Below are 22,972 nucleotides of genomic sequence, written 5' to 3'. Positions count from 1 at the left end.
TCTGATGGATTCATTCCTGATCCTATCCATCCTGGTCACTCCCAAAGAGAACCTCAGCATCTTCATCTCTGCTACCTCCAGCTCTGCATCTTTTCCTCACTGCCTCTAAGCCAAACAGAATGGCTGCTCTCATCACAGTTTTCTAAACATTTCCTTTCATTCGAACATCTATTGAAATCCCCACTAATGACAACTCTCACATTTCCAGGGATGCTCATCATCACTTCATCAAGATCCAACCAGAACTTCCCCTTCTATTCCAGCTCATATCCTACCTGTGGGGAATACCCAGTAACAACATTGAATGTTGTCCATCTCAATCTTCAGACTCATCACTCTATCTGACACTCTTTTTACCACCACGACACTCCTAACAAACTCCTCCTTTAGGATAACTCCTACTCCATTTCTCTTCCCATTTCCACCATGATAGAACAACTTGAAACCTGCTCCTAAGCTTCTAGCCTTGCTACCTTTCCACCTGTTCTCCTGGACTTACAGTATTTCTACCTTTCTCCTCTGCATCATGTCAACTATAGTTCCAACATTCAAAGTTCCTACTCTCAATCCAACACTCACAACTTTCCTCTTTTCTCTCTTCCTATAAACATGCCATCCTCCTCCTCTCCATCCTCGACCAACAATGGTGGCACTGATGGCGGCCATTGTTAACCCAGGCCATCAACGATCCAATATGTGTATCATAGGTCTGATTCATGTATTTGATTTTGCAAATATTTGATGTCAGATGCCCTTTCAGACACAGTCCTCTGTATTTATCTGGCAACAAGTATCCATACTTCACCTTGGTATTGATATTATCAATACTCAGATCATTTCCACGAACCCTAGTTCAGGGCATCAGAAGCAAAATGAAGAGCAGATCCAGGATGAGCTGGTATTTCTGTTCCAGTGAGAGCAAAGATCTGACAGAACTTTGGAACCCAAAGAAAACTTTCCAACAAGTTATTCCAAAGAGACCTTCATCTGTCAGGAGCAAATGGATCATGTTGTTTGTCTTCTGCATCCAGGTGGAAAAAGTGCTCCAGCAAAATTCTGAAGCTTTGGGTTTTGTCCTGCAGCCACACATCTTTCAGGGAAAACATACAAACACTTTTCAGTCAGAAAATCTCTCTTGAGCTTTGGCCCCATGCAGTCTGTTCAGCTCTGATTTGGGCTTCAGTTGATAAATGTGATTACGAACTCTAGATTTTCCTTAGAAGCAGACTTTCTCCTTCTTTTGCGGAGAGCAGAATGTTGATATCGATTGTTGGAACCGACTCTATTATGATTCTCTGCTGACTTCCAGTCAGAAAGCTGTCCACCAGAGGGCAGCACTCCATCATTCTTGCAGTAGATCTTCACAGCTGCAGGAAAACTTTATCTAATCTTATTTAATCTACAGCCGCTCAAGCACACCCTGTAACCAAGAAGCAAAGACGTCCTTCAGGAATGTGGTTCTGCTGCAGAAGATGCTTTTAAATAGAATCTGTTCCTCCTTCCACGGCAGAGAAAACAAGTCCCAAAGATAATCTGGAAGATCCACATTCTATCAGTCAAAGAAAACTTTTTGTTTTTTGTAACACACATTTTAAAACTTCAATGGAGTCAGCTGTCTCTGCTCAACATGAATACATGAGTTTGTGTCAGTGCTCCATATCATCAAAAGAGGAACACCAACATGTATGACATGTTCAGACGTGAGGAAATACAGATGAAGGACTTATTTTTGAAATGTGAAGAATTTCTGAAAAAAAAAACATCTGAACAAATAAACTCTGATATTATCTATATAAATCATGTGAAATTAAGTCAAATCAAATTCAAAACAAACAAACAAGGAAAAGACCACATTTTCTTTCATCAAACTGAATAAAATCAACCACCATCCAACAGACAGACAAAACTACACGTCACAATTAAATCACTACAGAAACCCCATTCTTTCATATCTATAGACAATTTTGTTCCTATCCTCAGACACACATAATTCATACAAAAATTAAAGTCAAAGTCCCATTGGTTGTCACACATCAATGTTTGTGATCGCAACAAACAGAGGAAGTCACTGGTTCACAAGGTTATGGTGGTGACAGTTGTTGCCATGTTGTGTTGAGTGGACTTCTGCTATGGGTCTATTTGATGTTAATGTTCAATGACACACAAAACATTTGCAGACTCCTATTTGTACACACACCATGGGAGCAGATCTCAACAACTAAAAACCAGATCAGTGACGTGATACTTAAATGAAATATTGTTCCTTTCTTTATAGTTCAGCTGTTGCTTTATGAATTTCAGTGTTCCCTTTACCTGGGATTTTAGACACATTGTTCTGTTTTTTGTTTTTTACCAACCATGTCCTGAAGGATCACAACTTGGTCTAAAAAAAGAGCATAAACACACGGTGTGTTTTATAATTATGTGATAACAGTGAGGAGGCTAAAAAAGACAAACCTGCACCTAGAAAGGGAGGAGTATGAGGAACAAGAAAACACATACAATCTTAGAGGGGAGGAGCTCTGTTCAGGTGTTCCTGAATCACAGAATTGGACAGTTTGGGGGTTTCCTTCTTGTCAGAGAAGGAGACAGTGAGAGAGACTCCATCTTTTTTTTTCTTCACAATGAGTCTTTATGTTTTCTGTTGTCTTCTCCACCCATGATGAAAACAGTGATGTGTCTGTGTGTTCTCATCTATGAGGAAGAACGGCAGAGAATGAGCTCAGATTGAAGTTTAACTTGTTCTTCTGTTCTAAGAGAAACAAGTTCCTCCAAAACAATCAGCTAAAGGTCACTTCAGACTATCTGAGAGGATGCTGTGTAGTGAGGAGTGAGGTGTTTGAGTGTATGATGAGAGTTTATTTATCAATTATATAAAATAAATCTTCTTCAAATATAAGGCAAAATTTGCTGCAATGCAATTATGTTAAGTCATTTAATTTAATTTACCTTTCAAAAAAATAAAACATAGTTATTAATCTAAAATGAAGAACTCAAAGCATTATTTATTTTTTCTTCTGTCTTGATATTAAGACAAAGTATTTTAGAGAAATAACTCTAATGATCAAAGAAAACCAAAAAGGAAACTATAGTTGTTTTATCCATAAAAGGCCATTTTAAAATGTACTTTTTTTTAATTAAAATATTTATTTTTAATTTTACATGATGTCTTTTTTCATACCAGTAAAACCAAACCTAATTTTTTGCATTGGACACCACACCATAATGGTGCTGCTAGCTTACAGACAAGAGGATCACGGCTTGTTTCCTTTTAATCTCCGAGCTGAACTGCTGTCACTGCAGAGAAAAAAACATTCAGACAGAAAACTGTGACTCTGTTTGACTTGGAAAGAAAAGTTTATCAGCTTTACTATCAGACATTTTTTTCTGAGCTTGATATGAAAAAAACTTTCTGCTCCTCTGAATCTGATTGATGATCGGTCTCATTTACACAAAATGGAGCAGCTGTTTTCAAGTAAAAGTCAGGCCCTTCCCTCCATCAGGTGTTTCTGTTTCAGTGACAGAAGATGAAAGATGAAGTGAAGTCATGCAACAAAGCTGTGTATTTTTAGGATGAGAGCTGCTCAGTCTGCAGCCGTTTTTTCTACATCTGCTACATTGATCGAGCATTTTTTTTCTTCTACCGTTAAGCCTCTTCAGGCAGTTCTTTTTTTAATTATTTAAACAACTTTTATATCACATTTATTCACAAATTCTTTTTCATTGATTTGTACATGTGGTTACGACAGAGATTTGTATGCCGCCTGCACTTCCTGAAACAGCCCTGTATTTTTATCTGGGCTGGGGACAGGCATAGGGAAAATCAAGACTTGGCCCCCTCTGTGGCTACATAGTCAGCGTGGGGGAGGCGGCGGGGGGGTTCTGCAAGCTCATTGCGCCCCCTGGGCAGCGAGCCCAGATTTTGTGTCACAAAGAAACCTGATCAAATTCCTGCCGTTCCTGATCTTCTGACTGTGGAGGGGTAGGTGTGTACTTGGTATTAAAAAAAAATAAAAAATAAAAAAACATGTAGGTTTGATTCCAAGAAGAGTCACAGTTTCTGCCAGGAGGAGAATTTGACACACAAAAAAACATGACCTTCAAGCTGCAGGTAAAGCTGCTCCGCCTTCTGCCCCACCCACTTGTGCTGGCAGGTGAATTATTCCAGGTTCAGGGTCACTGACTGCTTCTGCGGCTGCCTTCACACAGTAAGTGGAGACTCTTCTTCTTTAGATCTTCGAAAATACTAAATTTTTTTCTTGAACTTTATCTTCACTAACTTTTACAAACCTTTTACATTTATAAATATACACGCAAGTATTAACATGTAAATATTCAAAATGAGTAATAACAAAACAATGTTTCCAAAAATGAATGTGATTCTTACCTCCCCACTACATACACACTACATACATAACCCAATAATGGCATTGCTCAACATTATTAATACATTTTTATTTCATTTTAAATAAGTACATTTTTAGTGATGATTTGAAAATAGCTTTGCTTTTTGACTGTGAAATAGCTTTTGGTACTAACATGCCTCCGTACAGAACAGTCTTTTTGATGTTATTGGTTTTTGTTTTTGGTAAGGTGAAATGACCATCCTCTGCGTGTCTTGTAGAATAGTTGTGTGTATTGCGACTAAATGTAAGTTTCCTATAAATGGTATAAAGTAAACAACATTCAGCTGACGAGTGTTGTCTTTTTCTCAAATATTTCCTGGAACCAAACTATGGTCTTCAGCATCAAAGTGGAACAGATCAGCTGAATGCTGCTTCCTGTCAGAACCTTTCTGTAAACAGACTGAATAAATAGTTTCAGTAGGCGATTATGTAGTTAATGACTATAAAACCTTCCTGTTCTCCTCACTACAAATTTGTGTGACTTCTGTGTGAGCAACTCATTACGAAAGTAATAGATTACAGTTCCAGAAGACTTTGTGCTTGAATATAGTACTGATACAAAGTGAGTAATGTTTTTTCTCATTCCTTGTTTTTGGAACATCTTAGATTCCAACAGACAGTAGGTGGATAAAAAATTAAAGACATTTCTTTTAGGCTTTTGCTTGATCACATTTTTTAAAGTCTTTGTAGACTTTAATTACTGAGTTAAACTTGCTGTAGTGGACCCTTTAATTTAGGTTTTCTGTTCGTGATAAAAGTGTTTTGTTCTGTTTTGGCAGTCTGTCTGGTTTTTCTGGTTGGTCATTTGAATCTGCTTTAACTATGGTTCTGTTTTTGCTTTCGGTTTTCCTTCTTTGCATAGTTTTCTTTTTATGGACTGACTAGTTTTCGGTGTGTACATTTCTGAGAATTAAACTTTATTTTTATAAATTGTCATGAAACCAAATCAGCTTTAACAGAAATGAGAAAAACTGTGGTGAATGTGTTTCTTCAGATGTTTTCTTTCTGCAGCTGTTAAAAAGAAAGTGACTTAATATTAACCTAGGACTTGTGTAACGTTTTTAGAAAAAAACTCTGTCTGGTAATAGAATATTTTTGAACAACTCTAACGAGAAAAATCTGAAATCTGTTCTTGTGGAAAGTCTAGAAAGTTTCTGTTGGAGCTTTGAGAGAAACAATGTATGTATTTCTTTCTTTTTATCTAATTTTTCTTATACCAGTTTATACCTGCTTCATTTTTCCTGAATTGTAGAAACAGGAAGTTTGTTCTTTCTTTGTCAAAGTGACTGAGTGACTAAAATGTTTCTCCATCATGGAGTGTTTGCTGCTGCAGCTCCATGTCTCCATCTGGTGGAGTGAGAGCAGAAGTGCAACAGCTGATGTTCAGCAGCTTCCTCTGCCTCCTTCTGCTGTCTGACTGCATTCACCTGAACCTGAGAGGAAACACAGGAAAGCAGCATGGATCAGTGTGAGGACACACAGGAGGGAGCCCCCCCCTCTAAAAAAAGAGGAGTTGAAAAAGATGAGAGCCAGAGCAAAGTTCAATGGTGAGATGAACATCTCAAACTGTCCATGACTCTTCTCTATGTCAGAGCTTAACATTCACACCAGCAACCTTCTTTCTTCACAGGAAGCAATCTGGGCCTGGAGATGAATCCAGCTGTGAGTCCTTCAGGAGTGACAAGTCAAAGAATTCAAATCTTAACTTCAAAGACATCAGTTCAGGATTGGAACAGTAAGTGTTTGTCAGTGTTAACGGAGGCTGGATGATAGTACAGATGATCATATGACCCTCTTATATTCAGTGATAATGATAACCAGCAAGATGACATAGATCCTGATCAATTCTTTTCCACTATTAATCTGGACTGCAAATATTACAGCATAGATTACTTTAAAAACTGTTAACCCAGAAGGAAGACTGTCAATCATCCACTTTAACAGCAGAAGTATCTACACCAACTCTGGAGACATCAAGGACTATTTACAGAATCTGGAACATTCCTTTAACATCATAATCATATCTGAAACTTGGTTTAGCTGTGACTCTGACTTTGAATTGGAAAACTAAGAGCTTCGTATTGTGGACAGAGTAAACGAAAGGGGTGGAGGAGTCGCAATGTTTGTGCAAAAAATTATGAAATTTACAGTGAATGGATTACTGGAACGTATTACAATTGAAGTATGTAATAAATCAGGGAAAATACAATTGTAAGCTGTATATACAGGTCACCAGGGTTAAGCTTAGAAGTGTTCAGTAACTGGATGGAAAAAATATTTCACTCTCAAAATAACAGAATATTGTTTATCTGTGGAGATCTCAATATAGATCTGATAAACCCAGGCAACCATAAAGCAACAGATGACTTTATCAGCAGAATGTATGAGTTTATATCCAACCATAACTAGACCCAGTGGAATCACTGCTCAAAGTACTACTCTTATTGATAATATATTCACAAATAACATAGAAAACACTCATATGAGTGGACTTATGATTTGTGACATAACTGATCATTTACCAGTTTTTACACTATCTGACATCAATATAAAAACAAAGAAAATAATCAAAGAATCCGTCTATAGAAGGTTAAGAAATGAAAAAACAATGGACTCTCTTAATAATGACTTAACCAGACAAAACTGGAGCTCTGTGTACAGAGAGAAAGATGTGGACACTGTTTATAAATGTTTGTTAGAAATATTTATGTCACTATACAACAAGAACTGTCCAATTTATCAATTAAAGAAAAATTTGCCACATGTCCTTGGTTAACTACTGGTCTACAAAATGAAAAAATAACCTCTATAAAAAGTTCTTAAAACAAAGATCGAGAGAAAATGAACATACAAGTCCTACAAAAATAAACTAAATTAAATAACAAGGCACAGTAAAAAGGTGTACTATAATAATCTACTGAATAAAAACAAAAACAATGTAAAGCGAGTTTGGGAAATATTAAACACCATCATAAAAAAAGGGACAAAAAACGAACGTACCCAGACTACTTTACAGATGAGAAGGGTCAAACCTATTCTATGAATGAAGCAGAAAAAAAGTCTTCACAATTACACTCAACAAAAAGATAAACACAACACTTTTGTTTTTGCTCCCATTTTTCATGAGATGGACTTAGAGATCTGACATTCATTTCAGATACAAAATATTACAATTTCTCTCAAACATTCCTCACAAATCTGTCTAAATGTGTGATAGTGAGTACTTCTGCTTTGCTGAGATAATGCATCCCACCTCACACGTGTGCCACATCAAGATGTTGATCTGACATCATGATTAGTGCACAGGTGTGCCTTAGGCTGCCCACAATAAAAGGCCACCCTGAAATGTGCAGTTTTGTCTCACAGCAAAATGCCACAGGTGTCACGTGCATTGAGGGAGCATGCAATTGGCATGCTGACAGCAGGAATGTCAACCAAATCTAATGCTTGTGCATTCAATGTTCATTTCTCCACCATAAGCCGTCTCCAAAGGCGTTTCAGAGAATACAGTAGTACATCCAACCAGCCTCACAACCACAGACCACGTGTAACCACACCAGCCCAGGACCTCCACATCCAGCAGGTTCACCTCCAAGATCGTCTGAGACCAGCCACTCAGACTCACCGGACATGTCACCCATTAAACATGTTTGGGATGTGCTTGACTGGCGTATACGACAGCGTGTACAAGTTTCCACTAATATCCAGCAACTTTGCACAGCCATTGAAGAGGAGTGGACCAAAATTCCACTGGCAGAAGTGCTCACTATCAAACATTTAGACAGATTTGTGAACACTGTTTGAGAGAGGATTCAGATTTGAGATGTCTGTTTGAAAGAAAGCTGCAGTTTAAAACCTTTCTGGGAAGATCAGCCTGGAATATTAAGTTCAAGTGTTCCTCAGAGTCTCATGTTTCTGTGAGCTTAACACTGTTCTCATCCAGCCGCAGTCCTGGGCTGCATGTGGCTCTAATTGAAATGGGATTATTAAGTTCCAAACTGCACGGCTGGGTAGCTCCAATATTGCTCGCTATTTTTGTTGCACCGATAATGTTAGGTTGGCATTGTGAGTGGCTGTTAGCTAGCAGGAGAGCCTGTAAACAGCAGTGTTGGAGATCTTACTTTAAAAAAGTAATTAGTTACTATTACATTGACTAAAAAGTAGTTTATTTAGTAACTTACTATAGTTATTGCATCTTAAAAACTAATTTGTAACTCAACAGACTAACTTGTGTTAGAATATGGTTATAAATGTTATATTTCTCTTCATCGTCTAACAAACAAAACAAAAAACTTAAGTGTTATTATTAAATGAAAGTGAAACTTCTACTATGCTACCAATGAAGTTATGTTGTAAATAATAATAAAGAGAGAGACATGATTGATGGTTGAATATTAAAATATTTCTTAATCAGAATTATCAAACACAAAAACACAGAAACAGGCAAAATATAAATATCCATAATATTAACTTAACATAAGGTTGGACAGAATGGAGCTGATTGTTGGGGATTCTCCACAGAGTGGACCAGCAGAGCTCAGAGACTCCCAGTGGTCCGTCTGTCCAGCAGCATCAAACACAGCTGGACTCCATATTTCTGGTCTGTACATGAACAACAACTACTTTTCCATCATTCTGTCCACAGTCATCTCCATGGTGCACTTTGTAGACCAGTGGATTGTCAATGTGTCCAACATGGAGCTGATGTTTGGCTCCATGACTTCATTCTGATTGGCTCATTCATCTAGAATTTTGTTGCAGCTGCTGGAGGACAACATTGTCACTTTTGTGAAGAAGGAGCTGAAGAAGATCCAGAAGATTCTGAGTCAGAGGGAGGATGAGGAGGAGTTGGAGGGTGAAGATGAAGATCAGAGGAGCAGCAAAGAGTCACTGATGAAGATCACAGAAAACTTCCTGAGGAGAATGAAGCAGGAGGAGCTGGCTGATCGACTGCAGAACAGTAAGAGGATTTCTCTGAAGGTTTCACCTGCTGGATAAATGAAGATTTACTGATGTCTGAACACATGGAACAACATGGATTCAAATCCTCATCAATCAGGCCTGCAGGGAATGTATTCAATATATTTGTTATCTTCATTCAGGACCTTCTGCTGCAGTTTGTCGTACTCAAGTCCAATCTGGGTTGAAGAAGAAGTTCCAGTGTGTGTTTGAGGGGATCACTAAAGCAGGAAACCCAACCCTTCTGAATGAGATCTACACAGAGCTCTACATCACAGAGGGAGGAACTGGAGAGCTGAATGAAGAACATGAGGTCAGACAGATTGAAGCAGCATCCAGGAAAGCTGACAGAGCAGAAACATACATCAGACAAGAAGAGCTCTTTCAACTCCCAGCTGGAAGACAAGAACCAATCAGAACCGTGATGACAAAGGGAGTGGCTGGCATTGGGAAAACAGTCTTAACACAAAGGTTTACTCTGGACTGGGCTGAAGGCAAAGCCAACCAGAACATCCACTTCATATTTCCATTCACTTTCAGAGAGCTGAATGTGCTGAAAGAGGAGAAGTTCAGCTTGGTGGAACTTGTTCATCACTTCTTCCCTGAAACCAAAGAAGCAGGAATCTGCAGCTTTGAAGACTTCCAGATCATCTTCATCTTTGATGGTTTGGATGAGTGTCGACCTCCTCTGGACTTCCACAAGACTCGGATCCTAACTGACCCTAGAAAGTCCACCTCAGTGGGTGATCTGTTGACAAACCTCATCAGGGGGAACCTGCTTTCCTCTGCTCACCTCTGGCTAACCACACGACCTGCAGCAGCCAATCAGATCCCTGCTGAGTGTGTTGACATGGTGACAGAGGTCAGAGGGTTCAATGATCCACAGAAGGAGGAGTACTTCAAGAAAAAATTCAGAGATAAAAAACAGGCTAACAAGATCATCCCCCACATCAAGAGATCCCGAAGCCTCCACGTCATGTGCCACATCCCAGTCTTCTGCTGGATCACTGCTACAGTTCTGGAGGATCTGCTGAAGAACAGAGAGGGAGGAGAGCTGCCCAAGAGCCTGACTGAGATGTACATCCACTTCCTGGTGGTTCAGGCCAAAGTCAAGAAGGTCAAGTATGATGGAGGAGCTGAGACAGATCCTCACTGGAGTCCAGAGAGCAGGAAGATGATGGAGTCTCTGGGAAAACTGGCTTTTGAGCAGCTGCAGAAAGGAAACCTGATCTTCTACGAATCCGACCTGACAGAGTGTGGCATCGATATCAGAGCAGCCTCAGTGTACTCAGGAGTGTTCACACAGATCTTTAGAGAGGAGAGAGGACTGTACCAGGACAAGGTGTTCTGCTTCATCCATCTGAGTGTTCAGGAGTTTCTGGCTGCTCTTCATGTCCACCTGACCTTCATCAACTCTGGAGTCAACCTCATGGATGACAAACAATCGCAAATCTCTGAACTGAAACAAATCAGTCCAGTGCAGTTCTACCAGAATGCTGTGAACAAGGCCTTACAAAGTCCAAATGGACACCTGGACTTGTTCCTGCGCTTCCTCCTGGGTCTTTCAATGCAGACCAATCAGAGTCTCCTACAAGGTCTGCTAACACAGACAGGAAGTAGCTCACAGACCAATCAGGAAACAGTCCAGTACATCAAGGAGAAGATCAGTAAGAATCTGTCTGCAGAGAAAAGCATCAACCTGTTCCACTGTCTGAATGAACTGAATGATGGTTCTCTAGTGGAGGAGATCCAACAGTTCCTGAGGTCAGGACGTCTCTCCACAGATAAACTGTCTCCTGCCCTGTGGTCTGCTCTGGTCTTCATCTTACTGTCATCAGAAGAAGATCTGGAAGTGTTTGACCTGAAGAAATACTCTGCTTCAGAGGAGGCTCTTCTTAGGCTGCTGCCAGTGATCAAAGCTTCCAACAAAGCTCTGTAAGAACTCTCACAAAAATAACATTTTCTGACAAATTTTAGAGGAAAAATGAAATATTCACCAACTGTTGTCTTAATATATTTTCTTCAGACTAAGCGGCTGTGACCTGTCAGAGAGAAGCTATGCTGCTCTGTCTTCAATTCTCAGCTCTCAGTCCTCCAGTCTCAGAGATCTGGACCTGAGTAACAACAACCTGCAGGATTCAGGAGTAAAGCTTCTGTCTGCTGGACTGGAGAGTCCACACTCTAAACTGGAGACTCTCAGGTCATTTTTTTCCCCTTAATTTTTGTTCTGGGTTCTGTTTTTTTTTCAGACTTAGGATAACGTTTTTGATAGATTTCATTGAAGACAACACCAAAGGAGTCATTTTCCTTTTTATTTTCCTTTCAGCTTTTCCCTTCAGGGGTCACCACAATGAATTAGCCTACTCCATCTAACCTTGTCTTCTGCATCCTCACCTCTAACATCATCTACCATCATGCCTTCATTCACTGCATCTATAAACATCTCCTGTGGTCTTCCTCTAGACCTTCTGTTATCCTTAGCTTGTTTACATAAAAAGTGGAGTCAACTAGATCCCACAAGACAGTGCGCTGAACTTTTTTTTATCATTGATTTTTGAGTTTCATTAATGTCCATGGCAGACATAAAATATTGTCCACCTCTGTCCACATTTGTCATGGAAAGAATCCCACATCAATATGTGGTTGGAGTCATCTGGACCCCATAGAGAGCAGAAGGGCTAGACATCTTGTCTGGTAGTTCTAGACTCAGCATCCTTCTACCAATATATTCACTGTCTCTCCTCTGAACATGTTGGAACCATCTCAGTCTGGCCTCTCTGACTTTATCTCCAAAACCTCTAACATGTGCTGTTCCTCTGATGTATTCATTCCTGCTCCTATCCATCCTGGTCACTCCCAAAGAGAACCTCAGCATCTTCATCTCTGCTACCTCCAGCTCTGCTTCCTGTCTTTTCTTCAGTGGCACTGTTTCTAGTCCGAACAACATGGCTGGTCACACCACAGTTTTGAAAACCTTTCCTTTCATTGTAGCTGAAACTCTTCTGTCACTCCGGACACTTTCTCCACCTGTTGAAACCTGTCTGCACTTGCTTCTTCACTTATTTTCCACACTCTCCATTACTCTGGATTATTTACCCAAGATACTTCAAACTTTCCACCTTTTTTTGTCTTCTCCCTGTAACTTCACTCTTCAACTTGGGTCCCTTCATTCCTCTCCTTTTCAGGGCAAACTTCCACCATTGTATCTTCTCCTCCACCTTTGCCCGGCTCTTGCTACAAATCAAAATATTGTCTGCAAACATCATAGTCCATGGTGATTCCTTGTTTAACCTCAACTGTCAGCCTGTCCATCACAAACAGGAAGGGGCTCAGAGCTGATCCCTGATGTAATCCCACCTCCACCTTGAACTCCTCTGTCACCCCTACAGCACACCTCACCACTGTCTTACAGCCCTCATACATGTCCTGCACTGCTCGGACATACTTCTCTGTCACTCCAGACTTCCTCATACAATACCATAGTTCCTCTCTGGGCACTCTGTCATAAGCTTTCTCCAGATCTACAAAGACACAGTGGAGCTCTCTCTGACCTTCTCTGTACTTCTCTATCAACATCCTCAAAGCAAATGTTGCATCTGTAGTGCTCTTTCTTGGCATGAAACCATACTGCTGCTCACAAATGTTCACTTCTGCTCTTAGTCTGGCTTCCACTACTCTTTCCCACACCTTCATTGTATGGCTCATCAGCTTTATTCCTCTGTAGTTACCACAACTCTGCACATCTCCCTTATTCTTAAAAATGGGCACCATCACACTTCTCCTCCATTCCTCAGGCATTTTCTCACCACTGAGGATCCTGTTAAACAACCCAGTCAAAAACTCCAGCGCCATCTCTGCTAGACACTTCCATAGCTCCATAGTTATATCATCAGAACCAAGTGCCTTGCCACTCTATTCTCTTCAATGACCCCTATTCACCCTTAGCACTGTGATCTTTCCTTCTTGCTCCACAACAATCACTTCTTTTATTCTTCGTTCTCCCTTATTTTCTTTATTCATCTTTATTCAGTATTATTTCCATATTTCCATAACACTACTACCCCCTTTCAGCAAATTATCATCCCTATCCCTAATCCTCCTAACCTGTTGTATCCATCTCTGTCCCTCTGCCTTTCAAATCTTTAAATAATCCTACACCGCCATCCATCTCTGAGCTTCTTACTCCTTACACCTCAACCCCGGTGCTGATCAGCCTCTCCTGGAGGTACCAAGGTCCAGGACAAAGCCAAAAGGGGAATGAACATTCTCAATCTGTGTACTAAAGCTGTATAAAACTTAAATATAGAACATTCGGCAGGAAATTTCACTATTTTTGAAAAAAAAAAAAAAAAACAAAACTCTTAAAAGCCGTTTTTATGGCCAGACTGTTGCTTTTTTAAAGTGTTGTTTTTGCTTTTCTCTGTGTTCTCATTTTACTATGTTGTTTATTTGATATTACACTTTTAATTGTTGTTTTTAATGTTTTGGGATTTTAATGTATGGCACATTGTTTGACTTTGGTTATGTTAAAGTGCCATATAAATAAACTTGAACTTGTTCACATCAAAACACAAGGACAGTTCTGTTTGTGTGATAGCACAGTGAACTTACTACAGTCTTCTCATACTTTCCACCTTGTGTTGTGCTATGTGTCTGCAGTCTGTCAGGTTGTCTGATCACAGAGGAAGGCTGTGCTTCTCTGGCTTCAGCTCTGAAGTCCAACCCCTCCCATCTGAGAGAGCTGGACCTGAGCTACAATCATCCAGGAGAGGCTGGAATTAAGCTGCTTTCTGCTGCACTGGAGGATCCACACTGGAGACTGGACACTCTCAGGTATGGAGAGACCTGCTGCACACTCAAGAGACAGAGGAGGAAGAGCTGCAAATATATGTTTTGCCTTTCACTTACCTCTGTGCCTGGATTGTGAAAGAGTTTCGGATTGATTTAGTGTCAGCAGCTTTCATTTTCTTTTCAAAACTCATTTGTCTTTTAAATTTAACTTGCTCTTTTATCAACAAACTGCAATGAAGCACAACTGAAGGTGTTTCATTCATAGACCTTCCATTCAGACAGCAAAGCAGTAATGTGGCTTTCACTGGGCTTTCATTGACTCTTTAAACATAGTGAAGATCCAGCAGTGTGGTTTTCGTGCTGTCTCAACACATTAAGAGCTGCAGTTTCCTTCAGTGATCTCATGGTTTCTTCTTCCTACTGCATCAACAGAGATTAAATAACAAAAAGCTCCCAAATTGCTGGAATGTGATGAATCAGGACAGAACTTTATATAGTAGATATATCAAATGTTGGACTGTTCCTCCATCACTGTAGAACAATAGGACAATGAATCATGTAATGTCCATGTTTGCATTCTGAAAGAGGTTGTGCTGCTCTGACCTCCCATCTCTTCCTCTTTCCAGGATGGAGCCTGCTGGAGCCCACTGGTTGACTCCAGGTCTGAAGAAGTGTAAGTGTGCTTTTTAATTGATTCCTAGCAAAAAAGCACACATTCAAACTGTCTCATCACTCATTCACAAGTCTTAATCAAAGTATCCATCAATGAACAGATGATGGATCAATAACTGCATCTGGATTGTGTTTGTTTCTCCATCAGATTCCTGTCGCCTCACAATTGACACAAACACAGTGAACAGAAACCTCAAACTTTCTGAAGATAACAGGAAGGTGACTTGTGTACTGGAGCTTCAGTCGTATCCTGATCATCCAGACAGATTTGATTACTGGTATCAGCTGCTGTGCAGAGATGGTTTGACTGGTCGCTGTTACTGGGAGGTTGAGTGGAGAAAAAAAGTTTCTGTATCAGTGAGTTACAGAGGAATCAGTAGGAGAGGTGACAGTCACCACTGTCTTTTTGGATTGAACTGTCAGTCCTGGAGTCTGACCTGCTCTGATGATCGTGGTTTCTCTGTTTCCCATAATAACAATGAAGTAAACATCTCCTCTTCTCCATCTTCCTTTTCTTCCTCTTCCTCTCACAGAGTAGCAGTGTATGTGGACTGTCCTGGTGGTGTTCTGTCCTTCTTCAAAGTGTCTTCTAACTCACTGATCCACCTCCATACCTTCAACACCACTTTTAAAGAAACTCTTTACCCTGGAATCTGGCTTAGTCCTGGTTCCTCTGTGGTTCTGATTAGATCCGAGTAAAGGTTTTGGTTCTGTCCGAGCAAATCTTTTATTTGAACAAATGGTTCAGTCTGTAAACGTCTGTCTGATCATTCAATAACAGGTTTTCAGATTCACATTTCTACTGACATTTTTCTTAGTGATTTTTCGTACAATTCCTCCTCCTTTAAACAAACAGGACAGCCGAAGGCTAATGTGGGATGAAGCCCGATGTTATCTTTCTAATATATTGAAGCAATACTACAATTATGGAGGCTGAGAGTTAGAATGACTTTTAACATAACAGGATAAAACAAAAAGGGGCAAAACGGAGTAAAACAGCCAGACAACAAAACACATTGACAAAACCCACACTTAAATCCGATCCGCCCAGACAAAGAGAGCAATATCACTGCCAGATCTGACAGCAGACCCATAAGGGTCTGTAACCATCACTACTAAATTTTCTCTAAATCCCGTCATACAGTGCGTCAGCCTTGTCCAATTCCAGTGTTGCCAGAATATGTGATTTCCTATGTGATATATAATTTTTACAGGATATATTTTATGGAGGGCAAAATCTTTTGGGATGTTTATAAGTTTAATGTTTTATATAAAATAACATACAAGTAAAGAAATTTGAGGATCTTTTTTTTCTTTTAACATTTACTTTATTTCTAATTTGTGTAATTTTGACAGAATATATTATGGAGAGTAAAATATATAACATTATTTAAGGTTTCAATTGATTTATTTCATATTTATGTAAAAAAAAAAGTTTTTAAGTTTAAAAGTTTTAAAAATTTACCTTTTCATGTTTATTTTGAGTGTTTTGTATCTGTATGTTTTGGATTTTGCCCCCCTGTGCAATTGAGTTTAACACCCCTGGTCTAGACTGTACCCCGCCGCTGCCCAATAGCAGTTGGGTTGGCTGCAGCAGACCCCAAAAATGGTTAAGTTACAAAATGTTTGGATCTTTTTGTAAATTTTCTCAAATGTCCACTTCTTGCATTACATATTATGATCTTTTGTAATCAATTTATTTTTTTGCCTCATCTTTAATCACAATTTTCATTTTTAATTCTGTCTGAAGAGTTTAATCTGGTTAATATCATTTATCATGGGTGTTGCAACTTCAGCGTGTCCTGCTTATTCGTTGTTGGGGAACTTTGTTTTTATTTGTTGCAATTTTTCTGTATTGAAATTTACATTCTTTGTTTAGGCCTCTGCAAATCTTAATGCAACATGTGTGCTTTTAGTTATTTAGGCTCTTAATATTGTTTATTTGTAAGAATGACTATTTACTGCCATGTTTAAACACCTGATTACACATTAAACCTTTAGTACTCTATCACAAGCTCCCTGGTTTTGGACATCATTTTTAAGGTGACCAAATGTTTCCCCTTCTTATGGGTCAATGGGACAACAATGCTGTGAGTAGTACAGTTTTGTACAGATATTCTCAATAAAAGTAAAAGCAAATAATGTTCTCTATCCAAACGTGTCCTCCATCAGTCTCATATCTGCCCAAAGATAAGAATAATGAAAAGAAAGAAAACGATTAATAGAGCTTTGTTTGTCCATTAGAGAGTGAATGTGAAAAAAATCAGATACATTTTTCAGCACAAACACAGTGACATCAGTCTCACTCTATGAACAAGAGGCTGCAAAAGTTCAACAAGGACTTTAAAGAAGAGAAATATGGAGATGAGTGTCAGAGCGCCAGCATGAACTGGTCTGAGATCAGCTCCACCGTCTCTGTCAGCATCAATTGTACAGTTATTTAGCTGCAGCTCCCCTGATGGACTGATGGAGATCTGCACATCATCTTCTTATTTTAAGACAGCAGTCACATATCCCAAAATGCCACCGCACGGTGGTAAATGGCGTATACTTGTATAGCGCTTTCTACCCTCCTTCGAGGGCCCAAAGCGCTTCACAGTCACAGACCCATTCACCCATTCACACACACATTCATACACTGGTGGTGGCTCCGCTGCCGAACACCCAAATGACCCAAATGCAAAATACTCCGCAAAATCAGAAGGGGACAGTCACATTTTTACACACTGCACGGTGGCTGTGGAGGTTTTAAGAAAATGTTCAAATTAAATAGCAACCGGACAATTTTTTGACATTGGTCAATGACTGCAAAGGCACATTTTAAGGTGGTGTGGTGACAGTCCAGTGATAGGTAGGTGGGAGGATGGCAGCAGCTAGATCATTTACAAATAGGACTGTGTCTAAAGCTGCCAAAATCTTGTAATGATCAGCCAATTTCAGACGGCCACCCTCTTGGCCCTGTGCTACTGAGAAAGTGTTAAACACTGTACAGAGACTGAAAAAACACTTTTTACCACATATACAGACATCTTGCAGACAAGATCTGTGGCAATGAAAGACAATCCTTTGTGCATTTGTCTGATGTATTAATACACCAATATTTGCACATGATGTCCAGGACATTCAGAGCAGTACCAGAGGAATCAACAGATAAACCCATTCTGGGCTGAAGTTTTTTTCTGGGAGTTTTCATTGTGGATCTAAACGTGCTTGGCACATGCTCACCTCTCTTTGGTTCATAGACATCTGGATATCGTCTTACGTTTCTCAGACGAATCCAAGCATTTTTTGTTTTAATCTATAATTTTCTATACAAAGTCGGATAAAAATCATAAACACACTCCTCAACCTTGTGGACAATATTCCTAGAAGAGTTGAAGCTGTAATAGCTGGAAAAGGTGGACTGACATCAATTTAAACTCTGGATTAGGAATGGGATAGCACTTCAGCTCATATGTAAGTCAAGGCAGGTGAGCCAAAATTTCTGGTAATATAGTGTAAAGTTCCAGAGAGTTTAATAAAAGTTTTGTTTTGGAGACGGCGGTGTGATGACACTCTTATAATACATTTGTTTTTCAAAGTAATACGTGCTTATGTAACTCAACTGTATCTGATACTGAGAAAACCTGCTTTGCCTTTAAGTAAAAAAGCAGCAATAAAACAATAATATGCAACACTTTAAAGTAATACTTTATCATCAAAAAGTTCTGCATTATTTATTATAAGCTGCTTTTCTCATTGTCAGAATCATTTGTGTTAATCATGTAAGCACTTTATATATATATATATATATATATATATATAAGAGATGCAATGACACAGTTTGCTCACGGTTCGATACATACCTCGCGTACTCGCGTTTGCATGGACTCCCCCCGAACGCGCGCCGACGGGCAAGTACGTTGCTGGCAATGTTACTGCCAACTACTGCATTCCCCCTCTCCAGCTATGACTGTCTCTGTTGTGGCATCTATTGTTTTTAGCATTTGGGCACTGCCTACCGGGGGAGAGGCAAAGTAGATTCTGGCAGGGAGAGGGAGAGTTGGACTAAACAGGCTCAGCAATGAAGACATAAATACACAGACACATGCTAAAGGCAACTCACAGTGGTCCTGAATAAATAAAATGTGTATCTTGAAAAATGCTGTACCGAACCGTGGAACAGGTATCACAGAGTTTGGTTTTTTCACGATAACGTTTTTTTTTTCTTTCAGGTAATCAAATCAAACTTTATAAAATAACTCTTCTCATGTTTGTGCAGCTCGAAGCGCTGTTCAATTAAAAACAGAAACAAGCAAATAAATCAATCAATAAAAAAAGAGAGAAACCAAGTCTTCCCACCCCCCTCCCACCATAGACACACAGACAATGAATACTTATTGTTAGGTTCAAACAACCTGAAACATTTCTCTGAAAGGAAGACAAGAGAGGGGTCAGTTCTTAAATCAGATTTTACTTGCACAAGGAGAACAGACAGAGAATGTTCAAACCAGTCTCCACCCGCTCTGAAGATCTTGGGTCAGGGTTTCCATATTTATAACCTTTCAGGGGCGGTCTTATTTTATTTACATTTGCTGCTCTCACGGTGTGGAGGGAAGAACAGCCTCAAACTGGTTCTACTATCATTAATGTCTTAGTTCAATGCAATAGGTCTGCGTCAGCATCTTTGAGTATCTGTAATGTGTCAGCCTCCAGACAGCCTTCAGCCTGGGATGACTGCAACCTTCCAGACACCAGCTGAGCACGACCTCAAATGAGCAGAAAGAGAAAAGAAGTTAAAATCATACAAAGCAAATATGAGATAAATGTATGTACAACTCTATCACTTATAGAAGTCTGGCTTGGCTCTGCTGTGAAGAAACAGTATTTTAGGGAACTATTCATACCAGGTGCCAGCCACAGGAACATCGCCACAGTGCCAACCCAGACAGGGACGGCAGTGGGGTCCACTCCACAAGTTGCAAAGTCAGACCCCAAACGCCCCCGAAGGGGCAACAACCGTGGCAACGTCCCCGGACAGAACCGGTAACCCTTGGCACAAAGGATCTCCAAAGGGAAAAACTGGGGCATAAAACTTTAAAAGTAAGATAATAAAATGTCAATGACGGCAATGATATAGTTTTTCCATATCAATCAATAACGATATTTTGCAATATAAACCAAATAACTAATTTGTCAAATTTAAACACTGGCTTAGGAGAAATGAGTAGTCATCAGGAGGTTATTTAGATTTAGATATTTATTTCATATCACATTTTAAACATAAAAGATGCACTAAAGAAACAGGATGCAACAGAGTTTTTAGGTAACTTAGAAAAGGCACACATATTAAAGACTAAATTGAAAATTTTAGCAAAAGGTTTCAAGTTTCAAAAAAGAACAAACCTGTGCGTAATCCAGATGGGGGAAGGTTTCAGTTGTTGAGGAAAACAAATTCCTGATATCACCGAGTTGTCTATTGTTTAAATAGCTTGAACAGTTGTTAAAGAGACAGAAATGTTGGAAAATGCTACCAGGAGCTGAAGTTTTTTATTACCTGTAAAATTGAAAAATACAATCTAAATATAAAAAGGCTTAACATATGTCAATATTTGTGTAATTATGTATAAAAGTTCAGGTTATTTGGTTAAAATAATAAACAAAAGACTTTTATGAAAATGTCAAACTCTTATGTAAACCTGTAATTCCTTTACAGGATGATAAAATCCTCTGCAGTGAATTTTCTTTTTTTTTTTCAAAGTCAACAGTTTTCACAAAACAATTTATTATATTCTTGAAAAGAAAGAGACTTCTTCCTTTTATGACTATTCGTGTGTTTTGTGAGACTAGATAAATGAGTAAAACTTTTATCACTTTCTTTACAAGAATGAGGCTTCTCTCCTGTATGAATTCTCATGTGTATGTTGAGAGTATATACACGACTAAAACATGCGCTGCATTCTTCGCAATAAAAAGGCTTCTCTCCTGTATGAGTTCTCATGTGTCTTTTGAGATGAGATTTTTGACTAAAACTGGAATCGCACTTTTACAAAGAAAAAGGCTTATATCTTATGTGAATTTTTGTGTGTCTTTTGAGATTAGATGCATCACTAAATCTTTTATCACATTCTTTACAAGAAAAAGGCTTCTCTCCTGTATGGGTTCTTTTGTGTATTATGAGAGTACATTTATGACTAAAACATGCGTTACACACTTCACAAGAGAAAATCTTCTCTTCTGTGTGAGTTCTCATGTGTGATTTGAGAGGAGAGAAACATCTAAATTTTTTGCCACATTTCTCACAGACATAAGGTCTTTTATCAGAAGTATACCTTGTGTGGAGAGACCCATTGTTAGCAATTTTTACACATTTATCAGAATTTTTAGAGGAAAGTCGGTTTTCTTCTGTGGATTGCTCACATCTAACCACAGCACCCATTTTAGTTTTTGTTCTAAAATCAGAGTCACACTGACTTTCTGACACGCAAGAGCTGTCCACATTTTGGACATGACTTATCTGTCTTGTCTTCATCTGAGCTCCATTCTGTGGGTCTGTTGATGATGATTCTTTCTCTTGGCTTCCTTTTGCATCCCGTCTATCAGTTATATTAAAGGTCTGCTGACTGTTTAGATCTTCTTTACTGTGCTCATTTGCCTCATAAATAGCAGACTTCATTAAGGTGCAAGTCTCCTTTAGATCAAGCTGCTCTTCTTCCTGACTGATGAACAGCCCTTCTTGCTCCTCTTTAATCTGTGGATGTTGTAGCTCTTCCTGTTCTTCTTTAATCTGTTGAGGTTCTGGTTCTCCTTGTTCATTTTCAATCTGTGAAGGTTCTGGTTCTTTCAGTTCCACTTCAATGTTTGGATGTTTTTGTTCATTTTGTTCTTTACTTTGTGGAGGTTCTGGTTCCTCCGGTTCCGCCCTGGAGTTCCTATGCCAGTTGCAAAGATCCAACTTTTCAGTCACATAATGCTGGGGGAGGTCTGCAGGGAAAAAAAAAACGTAAGAAGGAACCATTTATTACTATTGAAGGACTTTGCGTATAGCCAAAAAGGGTACAACAGATCACAAAACTTACAGTTTAGATCGTGTCGCTGCTTTAGATTTAAGATTCGGCTCATTTTTCGAATCAGTGAAAAAGGGGAAAAAAAGACAAACAAGACAACACAAGACAAAAGTGCACAATTTATTTTTGAAAAGCTTACTGATTTATGGGAGTTTTTTAGTTCCATCAGACTCTGAATTTTTTTAACCCCTGGATTTTTTATGCTGAATTTTTTTAACCTCTGATTCTTTTTCTGAATTTTTTTAACCCCTGAATTTTTATAACCTCTGAATTTTTATTCGGAATTTTCTTAACCCCTGAATTTTTATTCTAAATTTTATTGTGAATTTTTATTCTGAATTTCTATTGTGAATTTTTATTCTGAATTTTCTTAACCTCTGAATTTTTATTCTAAATTTTTGTTGTGATTTTTTTACTCTGAATTTTCTTAACCTCTAAATTTTTTATTTTGAATTTTGTTAACCTTTGATTTTTTTCAGATTTTTTTTAACCACTGAATTTTTATTGTGAATTTTTTTCAATCCTTGCTTTTTAAACAGCAAAATTTTATGCTCCCAAAAATATTTTCTATCTTTAAAAAATCAGTGTTTTTAATTTCGAGACTTAAAATTTTGATGGGTCAGAAATTAAACATAAAAAAAAAAAAAAAAAGTCTGATGGAACTAAAAAACTTCCATACTGATGTGCCTGCTTTTTAATTCATTATTTAATATATTTATTTATTTTATTCATTATTTTGTGTTAAAAATAAAGATATTTGAGAACATTGGAATGTTTTATCAGCGGTTTTCTTGTGAAAATCCTGATGTGGCCCGGCCTCACCCAGACTCTGCCTCCAGTGGCCCCCGGCTGAATTGAGTTTGAGACCCCTGAATTAGGATATTGTTCTTCTTTCCCTGAAGTTAAGCCTTCAGTGAGCAGCTAGAACATAAACAGAGGGATACTAGTGTTAAAATGGCGGACCGAAACACAACAATAAGCAGTAGTGGCTCCACTTCTATGTTCTGGAAGGCTTTATCTCTTCAATTGAAGTTTACATACCTATAGCGTTCAGCTGAAGATGTGGTTCGCGGATATCCGGCAGTCTGCGCTGACGAC

General features: G+C 38.9%; 1 protein-coding gene and 1 pseudogene across 4 annotated transcripts in view; both read left to right on the top strand.

Annotated features, from left to right (window-relative positions):
- LOC112145059 overlaps nt 1-22,972 on the top strand; it is a 188,019-nt pseudogene that overhangs the window by 80,335 nt on the left and 84,712 nt on the right.
- Nucleotides 9,168-22,972, top strand: part of LOC112145039 (NLR family CARD domain-containing protein 3-like) — a 78,484-nt gene continuing 64,679 nt past the window's right edge. For 2 of the 4 annotated variants that reach the window (XM_036214656.1, XM_036214658.1), the window contains exons 1-3: nt 9,168-9,366; nt 9,509-11,300; nt 11,392-11,565. In XM_036214656.1, coding sequence (XP_036070549.1) covers nt 9,300-9,366; nt 9,509-11,300; nt 11,392-11,565 — 2,033 coding nt within the window. In that variant the 5' untranslated portion in view covers nt 9,168-9,299. The remainder of the gene's footprint in view (nt 9,367-9,508; nt 11,301-11,391; nt 11,566-22,972) is intronic. The other 2 variants (XR_004948858.1, XM_036214657.1) reach the window with 1 other exon arrangement.

The sequence above is a fragment of the Oryzias melastigma genome, linkage group LG2 (genome assembly GCF_002922805.2).
Source record: "Oryzias melastigma strain HK-1 linkage group LG2, ASM292280v2, whole genome shotgun sequence".
NCBI classification, from domain to species: domain Eukaryota; kingdom Metazoa; phylum Chordata; class Actinopteri; order Beloniformes; family Adrianichthyidae; genus Oryzias; species Oryzias melastigma.
The sequence above is the reverse complement of the archived record's forward strand: the minus strand, read 5'-3'. Positions and strand labels throughout refer to the sequence as shown.